Source organism: Salvelinus fontinalis, chromosome 14 (assembly GCF_029448725.1).
Source record: "Salvelinus fontinalis isolate EN_2023a chromosome 14, ASM2944872v1, whole genome shotgun sequence".
NCBI classification, from domain to species: Eukaryota; Metazoa; Chordata; class Actinopteri; order Salmoniformes; family Salmonidae; genus Salvelinus; species Salvelinus fontinalis.
In genome coordinates this window covers 50,803,987-50,823,394 of record NC_074678.1, presented here as the reverse complement: position 1 = coordinate 50,823,394, position 19,408 = coordinate 50,803,987, and the positions used below count along the sequence as shown (strand labels likewise).

The 19,408-nt window shown below is 41.6% G+C and overlaps 1 protein-coding gene across 4 annotated transcripts in view; it reads left to right on the top strand.

Annotated features, from left to right (window-relative positions):
• Positions 1–19,408, top strand: part of LOC129811083 (arf-GAP with coiled-coil, ANK repeat and PH domain-containing protein 2-like) — a 106,268-nt gene that overhangs the window by 32,597 nt on the left and 54,263 nt on the right. For all 4 annotated transcript variants that reach the window (XM_055862238.1, XM_055862239.1, XM_055862237.1 and 1 more), the window contains exons 2-6: positions 2,985–3,042; positions 6,140–6,259; positions 7,279–7,332; positions 16,733–16,791; positions 18,122–18,305. In XM_055862238.1, the coding sequence (XP_055718213.1) occupies positions 2,985–3,042; positions 6,140–6,259; positions 7,279–7,332; positions 16,733–16,791; positions 18,122–18,305 (475 nt within the window). The remainder of the gene's footprint in view (positions 1–2,984; positions 3,043–6,139; positions 6,260–7,278; positions 7,333–16,732; positions 16,792–18,121; positions 18,306–19,408) is intronic.

Here is a 19,408-nt window from a genome sequence, read left to right as displayed (position 1 = left end):
CACATGCAGAGATCATCCGTTCACCTACTAAGACATGGCGGTTAGAACCAAAAATCGCAAATTTGGACTCATCAGAACAAAGGGCAGATTTCCACCGGTCTAATGACCATTGCTCATGTTTCTTGGCCCAAGCAAGTCTCTGCTTCTTATTGGTGTCATTTAGTAGTGGTTACTTTGCAGCAATTCGACAATAAAGGCCTGATTCATGCAGTCTCCCATGAACAGTTGATGTTGAGATGTGTCTTTTACTTGAACTCTGTGAAGCATATATTTGGGCTGCAATTTGAGTCTTGTAACTCTAACTTATCCTCTGCAGCAGATGTACAGTTGAAGTAGGGAAGTTTACATACACTTAGGTTGGAGTCATTTAAACTGGTTTTTCAACCACTCCACAAATTTCTTGTTAGCAGTGTATATACTGCTCAAAAAAATAAAGGGAGCACTTAAACAACACAATGTAACTCCAAGTCAATCACACTTCTGTGAAATCAAACTGTCCACTTAGGAAGCAACACTGATTGACAATAAATTTCACATGCTGTTGTGCAAATGGAATAGACAAAAGGTGGAAATTATAGGCAATTAGCAAGACACCCCCAATAAAGGAGTGATTCTGCAGGTGATGACCACAGACCACTTCTCAGTTCCTATGCTTCCTGGCTGATGTTTTGGTCACTTTTGAATGCTGGTGGTGCTCTCACTCTAGTGGTAGCATGAGACGGCGTCTACAACCCACACAAGTGGCTCAGGTAGTGCAGCTCATCCAGAATGGCACATCAATGCGAGCTGTGGCAAGAAGGTTTGCTGTGTCTATCAGCGTAGTGTCCAGAGCATGGCGGCGCTACCAGGAGACAGGCCAGTACATCAGGAGACGTGGAGGAGGCCGTAGGAGGGCAACAACCCAGCAGCAGGACCGCTACCTCCGCCTTTGTGCAAGGAGGAGCACTGCCAGAGCCCTGCAAAATGACCTCCAGCATGCCACAAATGTGCATGTGTCTGCTCAAACGGTCAGAAACAGACTCCATGAGGGTGGTATGAGGGCCCGACGTCCACAGGTGGGGGTTGTGCTTACAGCCCAACACCGTGCAGGACGTTTGGCATTTGCCAGAGAACACCAAGATTGGCAAATTCGCCAGTGGCGCCCTGTGCTCTTCACAGATGAAAGCAGGTTCACACTGAGCACATGTGACAGACGTGACAGAGTCTGGAGAACGTTCTGCTGCCTGCAACATCCTCCAGCATGACCGATTTGGCGGTGGGTCAGTCATGGTGTGGGGTGCATTTCTTTGTGGGGCCGCACAGCCCTCCATGTGCTCGCCAGAGGTAGCCTGACTGCCATTAGGTACCGAGATGAGATCCTCAGACCCCTTGTGAGACCATATGCTGACACATGCACATTTGTGGCCTGCTGGAGGTCATTTTGCAGGGCTCTGGCAGTGCTCCTCCTTGCACAAAGGCGGAGGTAGCGGTCCTGCTGCTGGGTTGTTGCCCTCCTACGGCCTCCTCCACGTGTCCATTTTATACAGAATACCAGCTGACAGCTTCTTCTCTAAATAGTTCTTGCATAGTTTGGAGCTGTGCTTTGGGTCATTGTCCTGTTGTAGGAGGAAATTGGCTCCAATTAAGCGCTGTCCACAAGGTATGGCATGGCGTTGCAAAATGGAGTGATAGCCTTCCTTCAAGATCCCTTTTACCCTGTACAAATCTCCCATAATACCACCACCAGACCATCACATTGCCCCCACCATGCTTGACAGATGGAGTCAAGCACTCCTCCAGCATCTTTTCATTATTTCTGTGTCTCACGAATGTTCTAATTTGTGATCCGAACACCTCAAACTTAGATTAATCTGTCCATAACACTTTTTTCCAATCTTCCTCTGTCCAGTGTCTGTGTACTTTTGCCCACCTTAATATTTTATTTTTATTGGACAGTCTGAGGTATGGCTTTTTATTTGCAACTCTGCCTAGAAGGCCAGCATCCCCGAGTCGCCTCCTCACTGTTGACTTTGAGACTGGTGTTTTGCGGGTACTATTTAATGAGGCTGCCAGTTGAGGACTTGTGAGGCATCTGTTTCTCAAACTAGACACTAGTAATGTACTTGTCCTCTTGCTCAGTTGTGCACTGGGGCCTCCCACTCCTCTTTCTATTCTGTTTAGAGCCAGTTCGCGCTGTTCTGGGAAGGGAGTAGTACACGGGATTGTATGAGATCTTCAGTTTCTTGGCAATTTCTCACATGGAATGGCCTTCATTTCTCAGAACAAGAATCGACTGTCAAGTTTCAGAAGAAAGTTTTGTTTTCGGCCGTTTTGAGCCTGTAATCGAACACACAAATGCTGATGCTCCAGATACTCAACTAGTCTAAAGAAGGCCAGTTTTATTGCTTCTTTAATCCGAACAAAAGTTTTAAACTGTGCTAACATACTTGCAAAAGGTTTTCAAATGATCAATTAGCCTTTGAAAAGGATGAACTTGGATTAGCTAACACAATATGCCATTGGAACACAGGAGTGATGGTTGCTGATAATGGGCCTCTGTACACCAATGTAGATATTCCATTTGAAAAAATCTGCCGTTTCCAGCTACAATAGTCATTTCCATCATTAACAATGTCTACACTGTATTTCTGATCAATTTCATGTTTTTTTAATGGACAATAATGTTGCTTTTCTTTCAAAAACAAGGACATTTCTAAGTGACCCCAAACTATTGAATGGTAGTGTATATTAGGTGGATTAAATGGTAGATAAAGTATCTTCCCTTTTTCCTCTGCTTTTCGCTTCCTTTCTTCGTCTGTCCTACGCATTGCCCCACCTTCACGTGGAATGCTAATTTCAGTCTGACTCTCCTTCCAGTGCAAAGCAATGTATCGACTGTTCGTTTTCCCTTGTAGCTTGTTTGCCATTGACTGTTTTATCTATTGAAATGTAGCAGCCCCTTCTGCCAGTGGAGTGACTGAAATGTGTTGTTTTTCTCCTCATAGGGCCACTGTAGAGGAGGTGGAGGGGGATGTCGGGGAACTGGAGTCCAAACTTGACAAGGTGAGTAGGGTCTAGTTTGGGGTTTTGAGTAGGCTTGGGCGGTATACCGTACATACAGGGGTATTTAGAAATAGCCACAGGATGGTTTTTCAAAACGATTTATTTGTAACGCTTGTCGTTGGAATGAGAAGAGGAGGACCAATGCGCAGCGTGGTAAGTATCCATTTTAATAAGAATACTTGAACAATGAACAAAAACAATAAACTGACAAACGACCGAGACAGTTCCGTATGGTGAAACATAGACACAGAAAATAACCACCCACAAAACACAAAGACAAACAGGCTACCTAAATATGGCTCCCAATCAGAGACAACAACTGACACCTGCCTCTGATTGGGAACCATACTAGGCCAAACACAGAAACAGACAACCTAAACATACAACATAGAATGCCCACCCACATCACACCCTGACCAAACAAAACATAGAAACATACAAAGCAATCTATGGTCAGGGCGTGACATTATTTGAAGTTTTTTTAATATATTAGAATATTTGTTGCTAGCCTACTTAGTCAACTTGGGCAATATGTTAAGAGATAAATCTGATTGCATACTTCATTTGACCTGTTACTTTGTTTTACATTATAAAGCTTACCGTAGTTCCTCAGAACAGATGAGCCAGTCAGGTGTTTATTTTTAAATAGTCCAGCTGTGTATTTGGTTTAACTTGCTAGTTAGCTAATTAAGTGGCCGAATCAAAAGGAGTTGTTTTGTGTTTTTAGCGGCTCCTTGTGTACTAATACGGTACTACCATATATCCTGGGATGAGGGAAGGACAGTATGACGATATGAACATTCGGATACCGCCCAACCCTAGTTTGGAGCAATGATGATGGAAATCCTATTGTTTGCATTATGAACCACTCCCTGTTTATAAAAACCCTGTGTCTCGGTCCCCTATAACTGGCCTGAGATCAGTACGAGATCACACAGAGTGAGGGGGTGAGAGTCTCAAACTGTGAAGCTATGTACATAAGAGAGGTGTGATGAAATCCCACTGGTAAGTCTATAAAGACCCTGCAGCCAGTCACTGGAGTATTTCAATGGTTTGTTGGTGGAATTGACTTATTTTTTGCAAGTTCACTCACTGATCCTGGATCTCCTGTGATATCCACTGCATTTTTCTAGTCTCCCACCCTTTGGTCATCATGTATCTGACTCATTCCATACCCTGGTGTCACTTCCCTGTTGCGTTGTAGTGGAAGGATCTGCCCCAGATGGGTTTGGTGTGACAGCAGGGTGGAGGGTTCCTTGAAGAGGAGGCTAAAGTTCAGTCTTTTCTTAGAAACTAAGCCTTGCCATTGAGATAGAGAAAGGCCTCCACACAGCCAAGTTGAATATTAAAACAACACAGGCTTTATTGGGCCAATATTAAGTCTCTTGAAGCACATTTCCCCTTGAATGTAAAGTAAATAAACTTCAGACAATAACATCCCCTCATTCCGATAATTTACTATGGTGAAATTGTCTAAATCAGGGATGGGCAATTGGCGTACCCCTTTTGTAGGCCCGCGGACCAATAAAAAAATTACAACACGTTTTTTGGGGGGGGGGACTCAGTCGGGGTCTCATCTGTACTGTTACACAAGGTGCAATTTCAAATTTGGTTGTGCATCAGCAGTCACTTAAATAGCCCATGTCAGCATTTTTTTTTTTAGATTGGTTAAATAATAATAATAATAATAATGGTTTAGCGGCCAGCTATCTAAACATGTAATAAGCATGGTTGAATTACAGACCGGGGTGGGGCCCATTTGATAATTAGGTATCATATTTAAAACTGCAAACATTTGCCTCCACCCTGTGACAAAATGTGTAGAATTGCAGGAAATGAAGCACGTGAAACCTGGGGGCCTCTTTAAAATAGTGGCCAGTCAACTCTGTTTTCACACACGATTGCGCAATGACTGGGATTATCAGAACATATGTTTCGCTAAGCTCTGTAGGCTTGGGCGCTCCAACACTGTTCCAGGGGTCCTATGCGCTTAATTATTTGGCCACATTAGTTTTGATACAAACCGTATCAAAACATATAGGCCTATGGGCTAGGCTACATGAAACATGCGACTATGATTTTTAATATAGGCCATCAAAACTATTGTTTTCTCATGCAATTGCATAGCCTATAGAAATGTTAAGCATTATGGGCTTATGGGATCACTTATTTCATTCCATACATCAACCAGCTATGAGGAGCTGGCTCTTGCTGCGCAACAGGTTACCCTATATTCTGCTCAAACTCTAAATGCCAGTGTTCTCATGAAGTGTTTGAATTTCTAATTCATTTGCATTGATGTCAGAGTGATTAGAGGGACAATGGAGCACTGAGCACCAGGCCATTAGCAAGTTGGGTAAGCTACTAATGACCATCAGCGGCATCAGAGCTCGATTTTGGAAAAGCCTAGTTACCGTGGCTCAACGGTCAGGTGGAATTTGACTGCGGGCATGACTCGTAACTGCAGGTGTGGTGGTAACGTAACGACCCTATTTGTGAGCAGCAGTCAATGATGGCAGAAAGGGAAGTGAGCAGCTTTCTTCAGGGGGAAAATGCTAACTAAGCAAAGGTATCACAAGTGTCCTTGAAAATTAGGCATAAGCCTGTCCAATTTCACCTTAAACTACAGAATTTTAACTGAAGTCTCGCTTTTGGTCATAGACCCTGTCATGGAGTGAGTCTGTTTCTCGTAAGCACTAAAGCTATCAGACAAACCATAGTGGAACATTTAGCCTCTCCGCTTCCTTGCTTTCTCTTGTGTAGGAGTGCATGGATAAAGTCCAGGGTGTGTTTGTGGGATTACTTAACATTTGAATTATGTCTGCCCCCAATGAGTCAGAAAAAAGTGTTAAATGTAGAGGGTTGCTTGTTAGCCTAATTACTGGTAGCTGGTTTCTGGTGAAGTCATGTTTGCCCAAGCAAACAGCTGTTTCATTTTCAAACCTCTGAATTGTTTTGTTTATGTATCAAACTGCTATCTTTTGTCAGGAACAAATTTCCAGTGTTAGAACACGGAACAGTGTCTTAAAGGGATGGCATGGAAAGCAAGCATTATTTCATCCATTAATCACTTCTGTCATCTCTCTCTCATCTCTAGCTAGTGAAGCTATGCATCGGGATGATCGATGCCGGCAAGGCCTACAACACTGCCAATAAACAGTTTGTCAATGGAATCCGCGAGCTCGCTGCAAGCTCCACCAAAGATGAAGTCATTGAGGTAAAAGAGCTACAGTAACCTAGCTTGAGCGTCGCAAGTCAAAACTGACCGTTTATATTGTTAGATAACCCCTGGTGTCCTCAACTATGTTCCTTTAGGCTTGTGGGGCTCCTCTGTTATTTTCTCACACACATTTTTGCATTGAGTGGCCTGCATTTCCGCTCCTTCTTTGTATACTTCCTGGGTCTGAAGTTCAGCCACAGTGCATTTTTCTGAAAGAATGTCCCTATTGTTGAAGAATTCTCCCTGAAGGTACCATTGTTGCTCAAATGGCTAAAGCGGCGTAGCAGCACACGAGCAGGGTATTTAACCGGGGTCTGCGGAGGTACTGCAGGGGTCTGCGGAAAAAAATATTAATAAAAAAATAATAATCTGTCTTTCTAATGATGTCAACTTTATTTCTAAACTCCTAATATTGAGCAAATTACACTCATTGAATCTATGACACAGGCTTTGAAAAAGCACCCACGAGTACAGGGCACGGCAAAGCTTTCTTGACGTGGCCATACATTTTTGCCAACAAATGGCTCACCTTTGTTTGACTAGTTAAACAGCTGCGTCAATATGTTTGAATATACATTTTTCTAGCTAATAGGCTATGTTTTATTTATGTGGGGAGGCCAAAATAATGAAACTATCTACCAAATCTGTTCATTTTAAAATGTTGATTACTTCTCCTTGCCATTATCATTTATCAGATAAGACGTGAAAATTCTTAACTGCACTAGAGCATTTCCTCATACACATACCTCAGTCACTGTTAGTAGGTTTTACTAGTCTGGAATTCAATGTTTATTATTATTATACCATGTCACTCATAACGGTGTGTGTCGTGTGTCTGAGATGGTGTGACTAGTTAATACAATAGGACTATTTTACATTGATGGATAGGTGTATAATTTATGGATAATACATTTTACTCTGAGACCGATGTTTTACATAGAACTGTTCTATCCCATGTGTCTGTACATATTTATTTACTTTATCTCTGTTTTACACTTTTCTTTTTCCTCCCACAGTCCAGTCTCACAAAGTTTGCCGAGAGTCTGCAGGAGATGATCAACTATCACACGGTAAGGCGACATTTGATGTGAAACAGAACTTGGTGTGCTATACAGTACCTTTTTTATGTTTTACAGCCTGAATTTAAAATGGATTACATTGAGATTTTGTCACTGATCTACACACAATAATCCATAATGTCAAAGTGGAATTATGTTTTTACAAATGTTTACAAATGAATAACAATTTAAAGCTGAGATGTCTTGAGTCAATACGTATTCAATCCTTTTGTTATGGCAAGCCTAAATACGTTCAGGAGTAAAAATGGACTTAACAAGTCACACAATAAGTTGTATGGACTCACTCTGTGTGCAATAATAGTGTTTAACATGATTTTTAAATTACCCTGTTCCCCACACATACAATTATGTGTAAGGTACCTCAGTCGAGCAGTGAATGTCAAGCACAGATTCACCCACAAAGACCTGGGAGGTTTTCCAATGGTTCGCAAAGAAGGGCACCTATTGGTAGATGGGTAAAAAAAGGCAGACAAGGCCTCCCGGGTGGCGCAGTGGTCTAAGGCTCTGCATCGTAGTGCTAGCTGTGCCACCAGATACTCTGGGTTCGAGCCCAGGCTCTGTCGCAGCCGGCCGTGACCGGGAGGTCCATGGGGCGACACACAATTGGCCTAGCGTCGTCCGGGTTAGGGAGGGTTTGGCCGGTAGGGATATCCTTGTCTCATCGCGCACTAGCGACTCTTGTGGCGGGCTGAGGGCAGTGCACGCTGACCAGGTCGCTAGGTGTACAGTGTTTCCTCCGACACATTGGTGCGGCTGGCTTCCGGGTTGGATGCGCTGTGTTAAGAAGCAGTGCGGCTTGGTTGGGTTGTGTTTCGGGGGACGCATGGCTCTCGAACTTCGTCTCTCCCGAGCCCGTACGGGAGTTGTAGCGATGAGACAAGACAGTAACTACTAACAATTGGATACCACAAAATTGGGGAGAAAATGGGGGTAAAAAAAAAAAGGCAGACATTGAATATCCCTTTGAGCATGGTGCAATTATTACACTTTGGATGGTGTATCAATACACCCACTCATGAAAAAGATACAGGCGTCCTTCCTAACTCAGTTGCCGGAGAGGAAGGAAACTGCTCAGGGATTTCACCATGAGGCCAAGGGTGATTTTGAAACAGTTGGAGTTTAATGGCTGTGATAGAAACCTGAGGATGGATCAACAACATTTGCTACTCCACAATACTAGCATAAATGACATAGTGAAAATAAGGAAGCCTGTGCAGAATACAAATATGACTTAACATGGATCCTGTTTGCAATAAGACACTAATACTGCAAAAAATATGGCAAATAAATTGTACTTTTTGTCAACAATAAAAATATTTTGGGCAAATCCAACACAATACATAACTGAGTACCACTCTTAATATTTTCAAGCACGGTGATGGCTGCATCATGTTATGGCTATACTCCTCATCGGCAAGGACTAGGATGTTTTTTTGGGATAAAAATAAACGGAATAGCGCTAAGCACAGTCAAACTCCTAGAGGAAAATTTGGTTCAGTCTGCTTTTTAACAGAAACTGGGAGACATATACACCTTTCAGCAGGATAATAGCCTAAAACACAAGGCTAAATAAACACTGCAGTTGCTTACCAAGACGTCATTGAATGTTCCTGAGTGCCCTAGTTACGGTGTTGACTTAAATCGACTTGAATATCTATGGCAAAACTTGAAAATGGCGGTCTAGCAATGATCAACTTGACCGAGCTTGAAGAATTTTTCAAAGAATGTGCAAATATTGAACAATCAGGTGTGAAGTTCGTACAGACTTACCCAGAAAGACTCACAGCTGTAATCGCTGTGCAAAGGTGATTCTAACATGTATTGACTCTGGGTTGAATACTCATCTAATCAAGATATATTAATGTTTTAATTCCCCCAAAATGTTTTTCTTCCACTTTGATGTTAGAGGATTTTGTGGAGATTGTTGAAATAAAAAACAGTTAAATCCATTTTAATCCCACTTTGTAACACAACAAAATGTGGAAAAAGTCAAGGGGTATGAATACTCTCTGAAGGCATGATATACAGCAGGTTTTATTGACTAAATTAAACACGCACTTGTATCGTCTTTGGCTTGTGTGTCTAACCCAAAGACCACACATGTCCAGTTAAGCAGTGTTTTCCACAACTACATAAAGTAGCCTGATACCTAACCCCCCGCCTTCTACTGCCTTGATTCCATCTGAAATACACCGCGAAAATTATTGAATACTGGGGCTCAGTCATGGTCTCAACTTAATGTTGAGTTAGAATAGTAGAATACACAAGGTGCAATTTCTGAAATGTCGTTGTGCATCAGCAGTTTTGTTATGTCAGTCACTAATAGTCATTCAATTAGCCCATGTCAGCTAAAATGTTTTAGATTGGTAAGTTGGTATAGCCAGCTATTTAAACTTGTATTAATCATGATCAAATGACTGACCGGTGGGCTCCCCTTGATTTTCTTTAGTTTCTCTCACTCCGATATCAAATTCAAAACTGCAAACATCTCGACACCCTATGGCAAAATGAGTAGAATTGCCGGAAATTAACAAAAACTAGATTTTTCTTCTCTCTCTGCTGTTAAGGGGGACCACTAAAATGTTTTGCTCACAAGATCCCACTGGCCCCCCCAACAAAATGTTACTAAGGGCCCCTAAAAGGCTAGGGCAGGCTGACTGCATGTGTGGGTATGGATGTGGGTACGCAGACCCGCGAGCCACTGCGGCCCCTTATGATGAGTTCAGAGTTTTTGTGACCCCTACCTCCATCAAAGTTGCCCATCCCTGATTTAGTTGATTCCTTATTAAGGTCAATAAACGCTTGAATATTGTTGAATTCTGTCTTAATGCCTGTATTCCGTGAGGTCCCTAATTATCTTATTTGTACTAGAATGAGGGGGGAGGGGGGGGGGGTACTGCTAAGCTATATGCAATTGTTTTAAGAAGGTCATACCAAGGGTAATTTTGCTATTAGAGTTTGAATTTTAAGACCCCTTGAAATATCAAAAAACAAATGTATATATATTGTTTTACCTATCATTTTTATTTGGGCTTACCGCTATTAGCCCATACAAACGCATTGAATAACAGATTCATAAATAATAATACAAATATAAAAAGAAAGTCTGTTCTGAAGTGTCTGTCCTATATTTGAGAAATATCAGGAAACGTATTATTATTATTTTTTGTATTTTATCCCCTTTTTCTCCCCAATTTCTTGATATTCAATTTCAATCTTGGCTCATCGCTGCAACTCCCCAATGGTCTCGGTAGAGTCGAAGGTCAAGTCATGCGTCCTCCCGAAACATGACCCGCCAAACCGCACTTCTTAACACACACCCGCTTAACTCGGAAGCCAGCTGCACCAATGTGTCGGAGGAAACACTGTTCAACTGACAACCGAAGTCAACCTGCAGGCGCCCGGCCCACCACAAGGAATCGCTAGAGCGCGATGATCCAAGTAAAGCCCCCCCCGGCCTATTTTTTTTATTTGTAGATGTATTTAACCCCTTATTTTAGTCACTAAACAGTCTCCATATATATATATATACTTCCATAAAAAAAATTAAACTGGAGATTCATATTGGACTTGAAAGACTTGTGGGCGTCCTAGAGCAAGACAACCGACATGTTTATGAGAGTCTCACCTTTCCACAGAGGGTTCATATTAGTGCGTAGCCCAAACTGTTCAGACACTACAGACAGAAGTTGGCAGATTGGCTGCCAGTTCCAAGACGCTATCATGTTGGTGAGATTCTCATCTTTCCATAGAGGGGTAATTTATTTTTGTTAAAAAATGTAATTTTTTAATTTATTTAAGCATTATTTAACTAAGCAAGTCAGTTAAGAGCAAATTCTTATTTACAATGGCGGCCAAACCTGGACGACGCTGGGCCAATTGTCTATAGAACTCCCAATCACAGCCGGATGTGATACAGCCTGCATTTGAACCAGAATCTCTTGCACTGAGATGCAGTGCCTCGGACCGCTGCGCCACTCGGAAGCCCGAGTAAGCCAAACCGTTCGGATGCTACGCACAATTTTGTGAGAAGACAGATTTTCAGGATGTCTCATGGTCTGACAAACACCGCTCTAGCTCTGTCACCTTTCACCACAGATGTGGAAGTGCAACGTAGGCGGGAATGAGACGCATCCAATGCAAAAAACAGATATCAGGTTTTTAAGGGATTTTAAAAAATTGTGCTGATTTAGATTTCTGTAGGGGCGCAGACTTCGACCTTAGGGTATTAATATTATCACTATGCTAATGTCCCATGGTGGGGTTTTGGTATTCGCAGGTATAAGGTACGGACAATGAACACAACTGCATTTTATCGATGGTAATTTGAATGCCCAGAGATATGTGACAAGATCCTGAGGCCCATTATCATGCCATTCATCCACTGCCATCACTTCATGTATCAGCATGATAATGCACAACCCAATGTTGCAAGGTTCTGTACACAATTCCTGGAAGCTGAAAATGTCCCAGTTCTTCCATGGCCTGCATACTCACCAGACATGTCACCCATTGAGCATGTTTGGGATGTTCTGGATCGACGTGTAAGACAGTGTGTTCCAGTTTCCGCCAACATCCAGAAACTTCGCACATCCATTGAAGAGGAGTGGGACAACATTTCGTAGGCCACAATCAACAGCCTGATCAACTTGATGCCGAAAGAGATGTGTTGCGCTGCATGAGGCAAATGGTGGTCACGCCAGATACTGACTGGTTTTCTGATCCACTACCTATTTTTAAGGTATTTGACCAACAGATCAGTGGCGGTCAGTGCCTTTTTAGATGAGGGTGGATGATAATTGTTTTTATGAGCATGGTCTTATTTCGGTTACAGCATATTGGATGACTGTCATTCTAATTCCATTCACCCAGCTCAATGTAACATCGATAGGTTTAGGCTACTACGTGATACTTGAATTTTCCCTATATCCATCATGAGGTTGCTACAACCTAGCCTATGAATGAATATAGGCGCACAGGTCGAGAAATTTGAGTAATCAAGGTAATTATCTAGCTGATCTAGGGTGTAATCATTAGTCCAACAGTTGCAAACAAGAGCCGGCTACACCATGGTGTTACCCTACAGAGGCCTGTTCAGGATACTGTAGGCCTTCATTGCAAAACAGTGTGTTTTAATCAATTATTTGGGGATGTACTATATTTAGTATAGCTTTATTTAAATAAGGATAACTCTTAATATCTGTATTCCCAGTCAAGTGACATCCATAGATTAGGGCCTAATGAATTTATTTCAGTTGACTGATTTCCTTATATGTAACTCAGTAAAATCTTAGAAATTGTTGTATTTATATTTTTGTTTAGTATAAGTATTAGCTTTTAAAACCATTAAATCTGTTTTATTTTATATTTTGGACCAGAGTGAGGCTATCGCTCCAGTAGCCTACCTATGCATTGAGGAGGATTCACTACCTTCATCGAATGTTTTCATTATTTGTCTGCAGATAGGGGCCAAAAGGCTTACCAGCTTATCAGCCGTTTCCAGCTACAATAGGCATTTACAACATTAACCATGTCTACACTGTATTTCTGATCAATTTGATGTTATGTTAATGGACTAAACAATAGCTTTTCTTTCAAAAAGGAGGACATTTCTAAGTGACCCCAAACTTTTGAACGGTAGTGTACATCAATTTGTTTTATGTTTTCTCTAAATAAGCATGGTTGTACAATCAAACAGTCAGCAGTAATGAAATTAATTCAGGGCTTGTGAAGTTATACCTAGGCTAAATATAAGCCTTCCACAACCACAAGACCCACTAATAATTTTTTCAAAATAGTTTAACCTGTTTTGTATTGCAATCACTGATCTGGCTTTCAAGTCTATGAAAATGCCCTTTTTTGATACAAATTTAACTAGAACCATGCATAATATAATGTACATTCACTAATAATGACTAACTTCTTGTAGCAAGCATTAGGCTATAGAATATTAACACAGGTCTCATCAACAATTTCTCAAGCCCATATGCTAGTGATTAGCCAGCTAATCTTTATATTTCAATTGTAGCCAACTTCGATCTATTTGCTAGCGAACCAGTTTGAACAGTTGAATTGTTATGAAAACACCTTTTGTCTGTCTCCAACTGTTTGAAAAGTATGTTAGCCTGTCCACTATGTTCAGATGTTGAAATCAAATAGCCTACCTTATTTCTCTTGAATGAGATCGAGCTGCCAAATCCGAATATAATTGTGTTTATGCTTATTGCACATTTATAAAACACAGACTAGACAGCTAGTATAACAGTCTTTGTCACGTACCGCTAGCAGCATTTTAGCCAAACTTAGCATTCAGTCATTTTCCAGAATCAATGTTCATTGATACTCTCGTTTTAGTAGGGTCTGCTCTGTGTGCAATTTGAGTAGTTGGGACATATAAACAGGGTATCGTTAGAAAAGTCAACTTTCCCCTCTATTACAGTGTGTCAATGGGTTTTGGTGTCCATATGACTGATTCTGTGGGCCCGAACCTCAAATGTAAATGTCAGAGAGGAAGATGTCATCTCTCAACTTTGTTGGCGTCAGAGGCAAGGGGTGGGGTTTGGTGTGTGTGTGTAAACCATAGAGGAAGTGGGGACGCTAAAATCTGTCAAAAAATAAGGCCAATGCTTTTTTTGGACCTACAGTAAGCTTGTCGCCTGCCTTCCCACCTTTGGGACAACGACTCCAATTGTTAGGGCGATGACGTCCATCTCATCATTATATACTGATCTCTGGTGTAAATGGGAAGGTGCACAAAGAAGCGAAGGAGACGAGACCAAAAATACAACATGAGAACAAGCGGACATCAATCATAAAAACGGAAAAGAACAAAACCTTGATTCTTGCGATACAGGCATTTGTAATATCACGCAAAAACATACATTCAAATGAATTGAATTCATTTGATTATATCGCCCGGCCTTACGTCAAACCAACAGTGTTTCCCTGCCATCACTCACTTTGTGTCAGGCGCATGTCCTATCAATAGATCTCTAGAAGATGCATATCGTTCATTCTAGCGGAAGGGCCTCTCTGACTGACTTTTTTTTCCTGACTTGCGAATTGTAAAATGTTTAATTTTGAGTGGATTTAATTTAAGTGGAAGAAGTACCTGGCTGAAAATGTGTGTTACTGGCTTTACAGCCGGCGCTAGTCTAAAACACTGGTTAAGTGTCCAGTGGGTGGTTTTAAGAGTGGGACACTACATTTTTTTGTAATTTTTGGAAAAGCAGAACTGCAAACCCAAACCATAACCAAATCTTGCTCCAAATGTATAACCACATGTAATCTGGAACAAGCTTCCTGCCTTCTCTCAAAGACCTCCCCAGCCCTTTCTGTTCAAGACTCCATAGTCCCTTCTTAGTGTCCTACCCCCTTTCTCCCCATACCCTTAAACCCCATCAGGGTAGTGCAAAGACTGTGACTCAACACTGGAGACCTCCCTAGACCCATTTTAGTGTCCTACTCCTTAAACTAAAGGGTCTGAGACTGACTCAACATCGGAGACCTCCCTAGTCCCTTCTTAGTGTCCTAAGTCCTTTGTTAAAACTTGTAATATTCATCTGGATGCAGACAATACTGTTATGTATGCCATTGCCCCAACTGTAGACCAGGTATTATTAGAGCTGCAATCTGACTTTACCTTCCAAAATGCCCTAGTTGGTTTAAAACTTGTACTTAATGTGGGCAAGACTAAATATATGTTCTCTAATTCTCGCAAACATTTTTCAGATGGACTACATATTTATTAATTTAATGGTTCCCCCATCGATCGGGTTCCCGCCTATAAATATCAGAGCTTTTGGATTGACAAGGATTTAACGCCTAAAAAAACATACTGATGGGTTAGTTAAAAAGCAAAGATTTAAAGTGGGCTTTTAAAAAAAACAATTTTTACACACACATCTTGCCTCTCCCTAAACAGCTGGAAGCAGATTGTACAGCCAATTTTCTGCCAGTACTTGACTATGGTGACACCATTACCAGAATGCAGCAGCCACTACTCTTAAACCTTTGGATGCCGTCTACCATAGCACCCTTCGCTTTATCACAGGTGACATTTTTAATACTCATCACTGCATCCTGTGTAAAAAGGTTGTCTGGTCCTCATTTAAAGTCCCATAGATCACTTCACTATTCCCTTTTTGTTTCCGAGTTACCTAACTTTGTTGTTGAGGTATGACAAATCAGTTACCAATCCCGTTCACAGGGTTGTTTACCCCTTGAGGTTCCTCGGGTAAATCCGCTTTTAGTTTTAATGCGCCTCACTGCTGGAACAACTTGCAAAACTCATTACAATTAGATGTTCAGGTGCTACTCAGGCAGTTTAGGGTGTTTTAATTGAGGACCTAGTAGCTGAGGACTGTAACTGTCATACATTTTGTGTTTTGTATTGATTGCTGTTTTGTTTTACATTATATTGGTTGTTGTATTGTTGTGATCAGGGCACCATTGGGAATGAGACCATGCACTCAATGGGTTTGCCCTGAATAAATAAATAATAATAATACATGCTTCCTAAACCCTAGAGCCCTCAAACTCAACTCTGGACCTCGAAGCCAGTTCCACTGCATTTTTTAATTGTTCCCCTCTAATCAGGGACTAATATAGGCATGGGACACCAGGTGAGTGCAATTAGAACATGTAGAACATAACACCAGCAGGCTCCGAACCTCGTAGGGTAAGAGTTGAATACCCCTGCCCTAAAGTCTGAGACCGTGACTCATCACTGGAGAGACCTCCCTAGTTCCTTCTTAGTGTCCTTCTTCCTCTCTATACTCCCTAAACCCCTAAGGGCCACAGATCTAAGACCGTGACTCAACACTGGAGACTGCAGTGAGATCAGCTGACTGATGGTTATAGTTTGCCATTCAGCGTTAACCCGAGCACATGATCCTTTAAGCACAGAGCCGAATCTGTTTGTCACCAGAGCACAGTCATATTGTCTGGCCCTGCATCAGCAGGCTTAACACCATGAGGGCTTCAACTTCGATGTCTCTGATGCTAATTTTGCGGGCTGTCTGTTTGAAGGAGGGAGAAGTTTTTTGAGTCTGTGACCTCTTACTAGTGAGAATGAACACAGCAGCACAGCATGTCATTATTGAGCTGAAACCAGTAGGCTGTTGTGCTGGTGTGCATTAAAAAAAGTACTCCTGAAAGGTACAAAGTCAGCCCGATCTATGCTGATTTTGTTATGTGTTTTGTGAGCCCACCTTTGAAGTAAAAGTACACACCCTGGTTTGAGGTGCTAACTTGCAGAACACACACACCATTCCCTGTAAATAAATTTGTTTCATACACACTTCAGCTTGTAATAATTAAAATGTGAAAAGCTTGTGACTGTTACCCGGTTGCATAAAGTACTAATCAGTCATGTTTCTCTGCTTTATAGATTTTGTTTGACCAGGCCCAGCGATCAGTCAAGACCCAGCTTCTAACTTTTGTGAAGGAGTAAGTAGGTCGAAATGAATGCTCCCTCACCATATCACTGCTAGTTGTATTCTTATTTTGCACAATAACAATGGACAGTGTCTCTATTCAACATTCAAATGATTTGTGATAGATCATGGTCTAGGATTAAAATAACTAAGGAAGGAAATGACATAAATAAATTCACACAGCACAAGGAGGAATCAGTCACACAAACAGCATATGAATATGTATGAGGCGATCGGCGGCAGTGTATCCGATACGATAAAGGATGGGATGAGACACGGTCTGCGACGCAATGTGGAATACTATATTATTTGCTCAGTATTAAAGGTTGTGTAAAAGTACAGCTTCTAAATGTTTCCTAACCTATTAGCTAATGCACCCACATTTTCCCAGACAGTTTGCGTAAGAGTTTAAGCCTGCAGGGAAACCTAATTTGTTTCATTATGCAGGATTAGCCCGCTGCCTCAGCCTTTGCTCACACCACACACAGGCTAAACTCCTACATCAGCATTCTGCCCTATAAATGAAGAGCTCAAAAGCATGTTCCCAAACAATTACTCACTCCTTCTGTGATCCAAAGGTGACTTTATTTCACTCAAGCAGTACAAGCCAACGAACAAGATGTGGGCACTTGAGTTTAAGTAGTGTCCTTTGTCCCTCCGTTTGGAGTAAATAGTGTCCTCATATCTGTGCCAATTCTTTCTAAATGTACAATTCACATTGCGAACACTAGCAAATGATTCAAGTTTGAACATTGAGTTCCACTTGGAAGTTGTGTCAGGGTGCATCAAATGATACTGTACTTGCTGGTTACAAATCACCCCCAAAGCCTTTTGTAGACACATTTGTGAGAGAAATTAGATTTTTTAGGGCAATAGCTTCCCTTTAGTCATACACCTAATAAACTGAGAAGACCTTTAAATAGACAGACGATATACTTATTCCTCTAATGATTGACATTAACTAGATTGTTTGTTCAATGTTTCCCATTTCTTCTTTCCGGCTTTGTGAGTGGCTTCATTCCACTCACAAAGGCGATAATAAGAAATGGGATCCTTGCTTCTTGCTTACCTGTATTTGGACGATTATGCCATTGTAGCCACTTGCTCTGGTTGTTTTTCAAACCGTGTAAAAACCAGAAAACCTTCTCTATACAACTTGTACAACCAAAACATGACTACAAAGAAACAATTGAATGCCAACGAGAGAAAGGTCTATACACCTGTATTTGAAGTTTCCAAATGAGATAAAGTACATTTGTATTAGATTGACAAAGATTTAGCGGAGGTGTGACTTCCTCATTATCATACCTATTTCTTACTTATGTTTCACCTCCCGCCCTTAGGGACCTACGTAAGTTCAAAGAGTCCAAGAAGCAGTTTGACAAGGTGAGCGAGGAGAAGGAGGCGGCGCTGACTAAGAATGCCCAGGTGCCGCGCAACAAGCAGCACGAGGTGGAGGAGGCCACCAACATCCTGACGGCCACACGCAAGTGCTTCCGCCACATCGTCCTCGACTATGTCCTTCAGGTACAGATCCAGTATCAGCTTACTTTAGAAATCCTTAACTTGACCTTTAGAGAGTAAACATCCTTAAACTGACCTCAGATCAATTTCTTAGCAACATCGGGGTGCATGTTTTTGTTGCAGCCCTGCTCTAAAACTTGGTTCAGCTAATCAAGATTTTGCTGAGCAGTTGATTGATTTAATCAGGTGTGACAGTGTTAGTCTGGAACACTAGCCCGTACTCTCCAGGACTATGGTTGGTGACCCCTATTGTTCAGTAGCATTTTACGTATGTTGAGTGGTCTGGCACAAGGGTGAGTTTACCCCCCATTCCAATGTTAAACTTCTTTAAGCATCTTTGATGAAAGGCTGTAGCCTGAAAATAATGGCCAGCTATCAATTCTGTCCATACAATGCCATACAGACCCTGTTTGGAAGCTTTAACACTTGGGTATATTCCGTCTACAGGTCCAACACCAACAGAGTAATTTTCACAGAGCCTCAGTCTATTTTTCTTCCGATAGATACCAAAGTGTTATAGGCCTTTCTTTCATACTATTCTGAAGTTCCTGGCTTGTCAAACCCATATGGCTCTACAGTTTGTGCTATGTTCCCCCGATGGCTAAGCTGACCTTTCACAATGGAGAGTACAGTCATGTATACAGCCGTACCTTCATTGTCTGGTCTTCTCCTGGGCTGCTGTAATGTTGATGAATGGGCCATGTTGTCTGATAAGGGGGCCAGGCAGCTTAGCATTAGCTATAGCTTGGGTTTCATAGTGTTGCTGTGAATGGGGAAGTGGACTGCATTTACTAGCACATAGGGTTGCACATTTTGGGGAATAATCAGAGGTGGAAACTTTCCGTGGGAATTAACGGGAATATATGGGAATTAACAGAAATATATGCAAATGAATATTCATACCGTTTAAATGTAGATATTTTTGCATTGGATATATTTACCATATCATATGGAGACAGGGTAAAATGTTTATGTTTCTATCATAAGTAGACATAATTGCAAATTATTAAATACAGTGATCCCTCGCCACTTCGCGGTTCACTTATCGCGGATTCGCTATTTTGCGGATTTTCATAATGCATTTTCTTCTTTTTTTTGGTGCATTG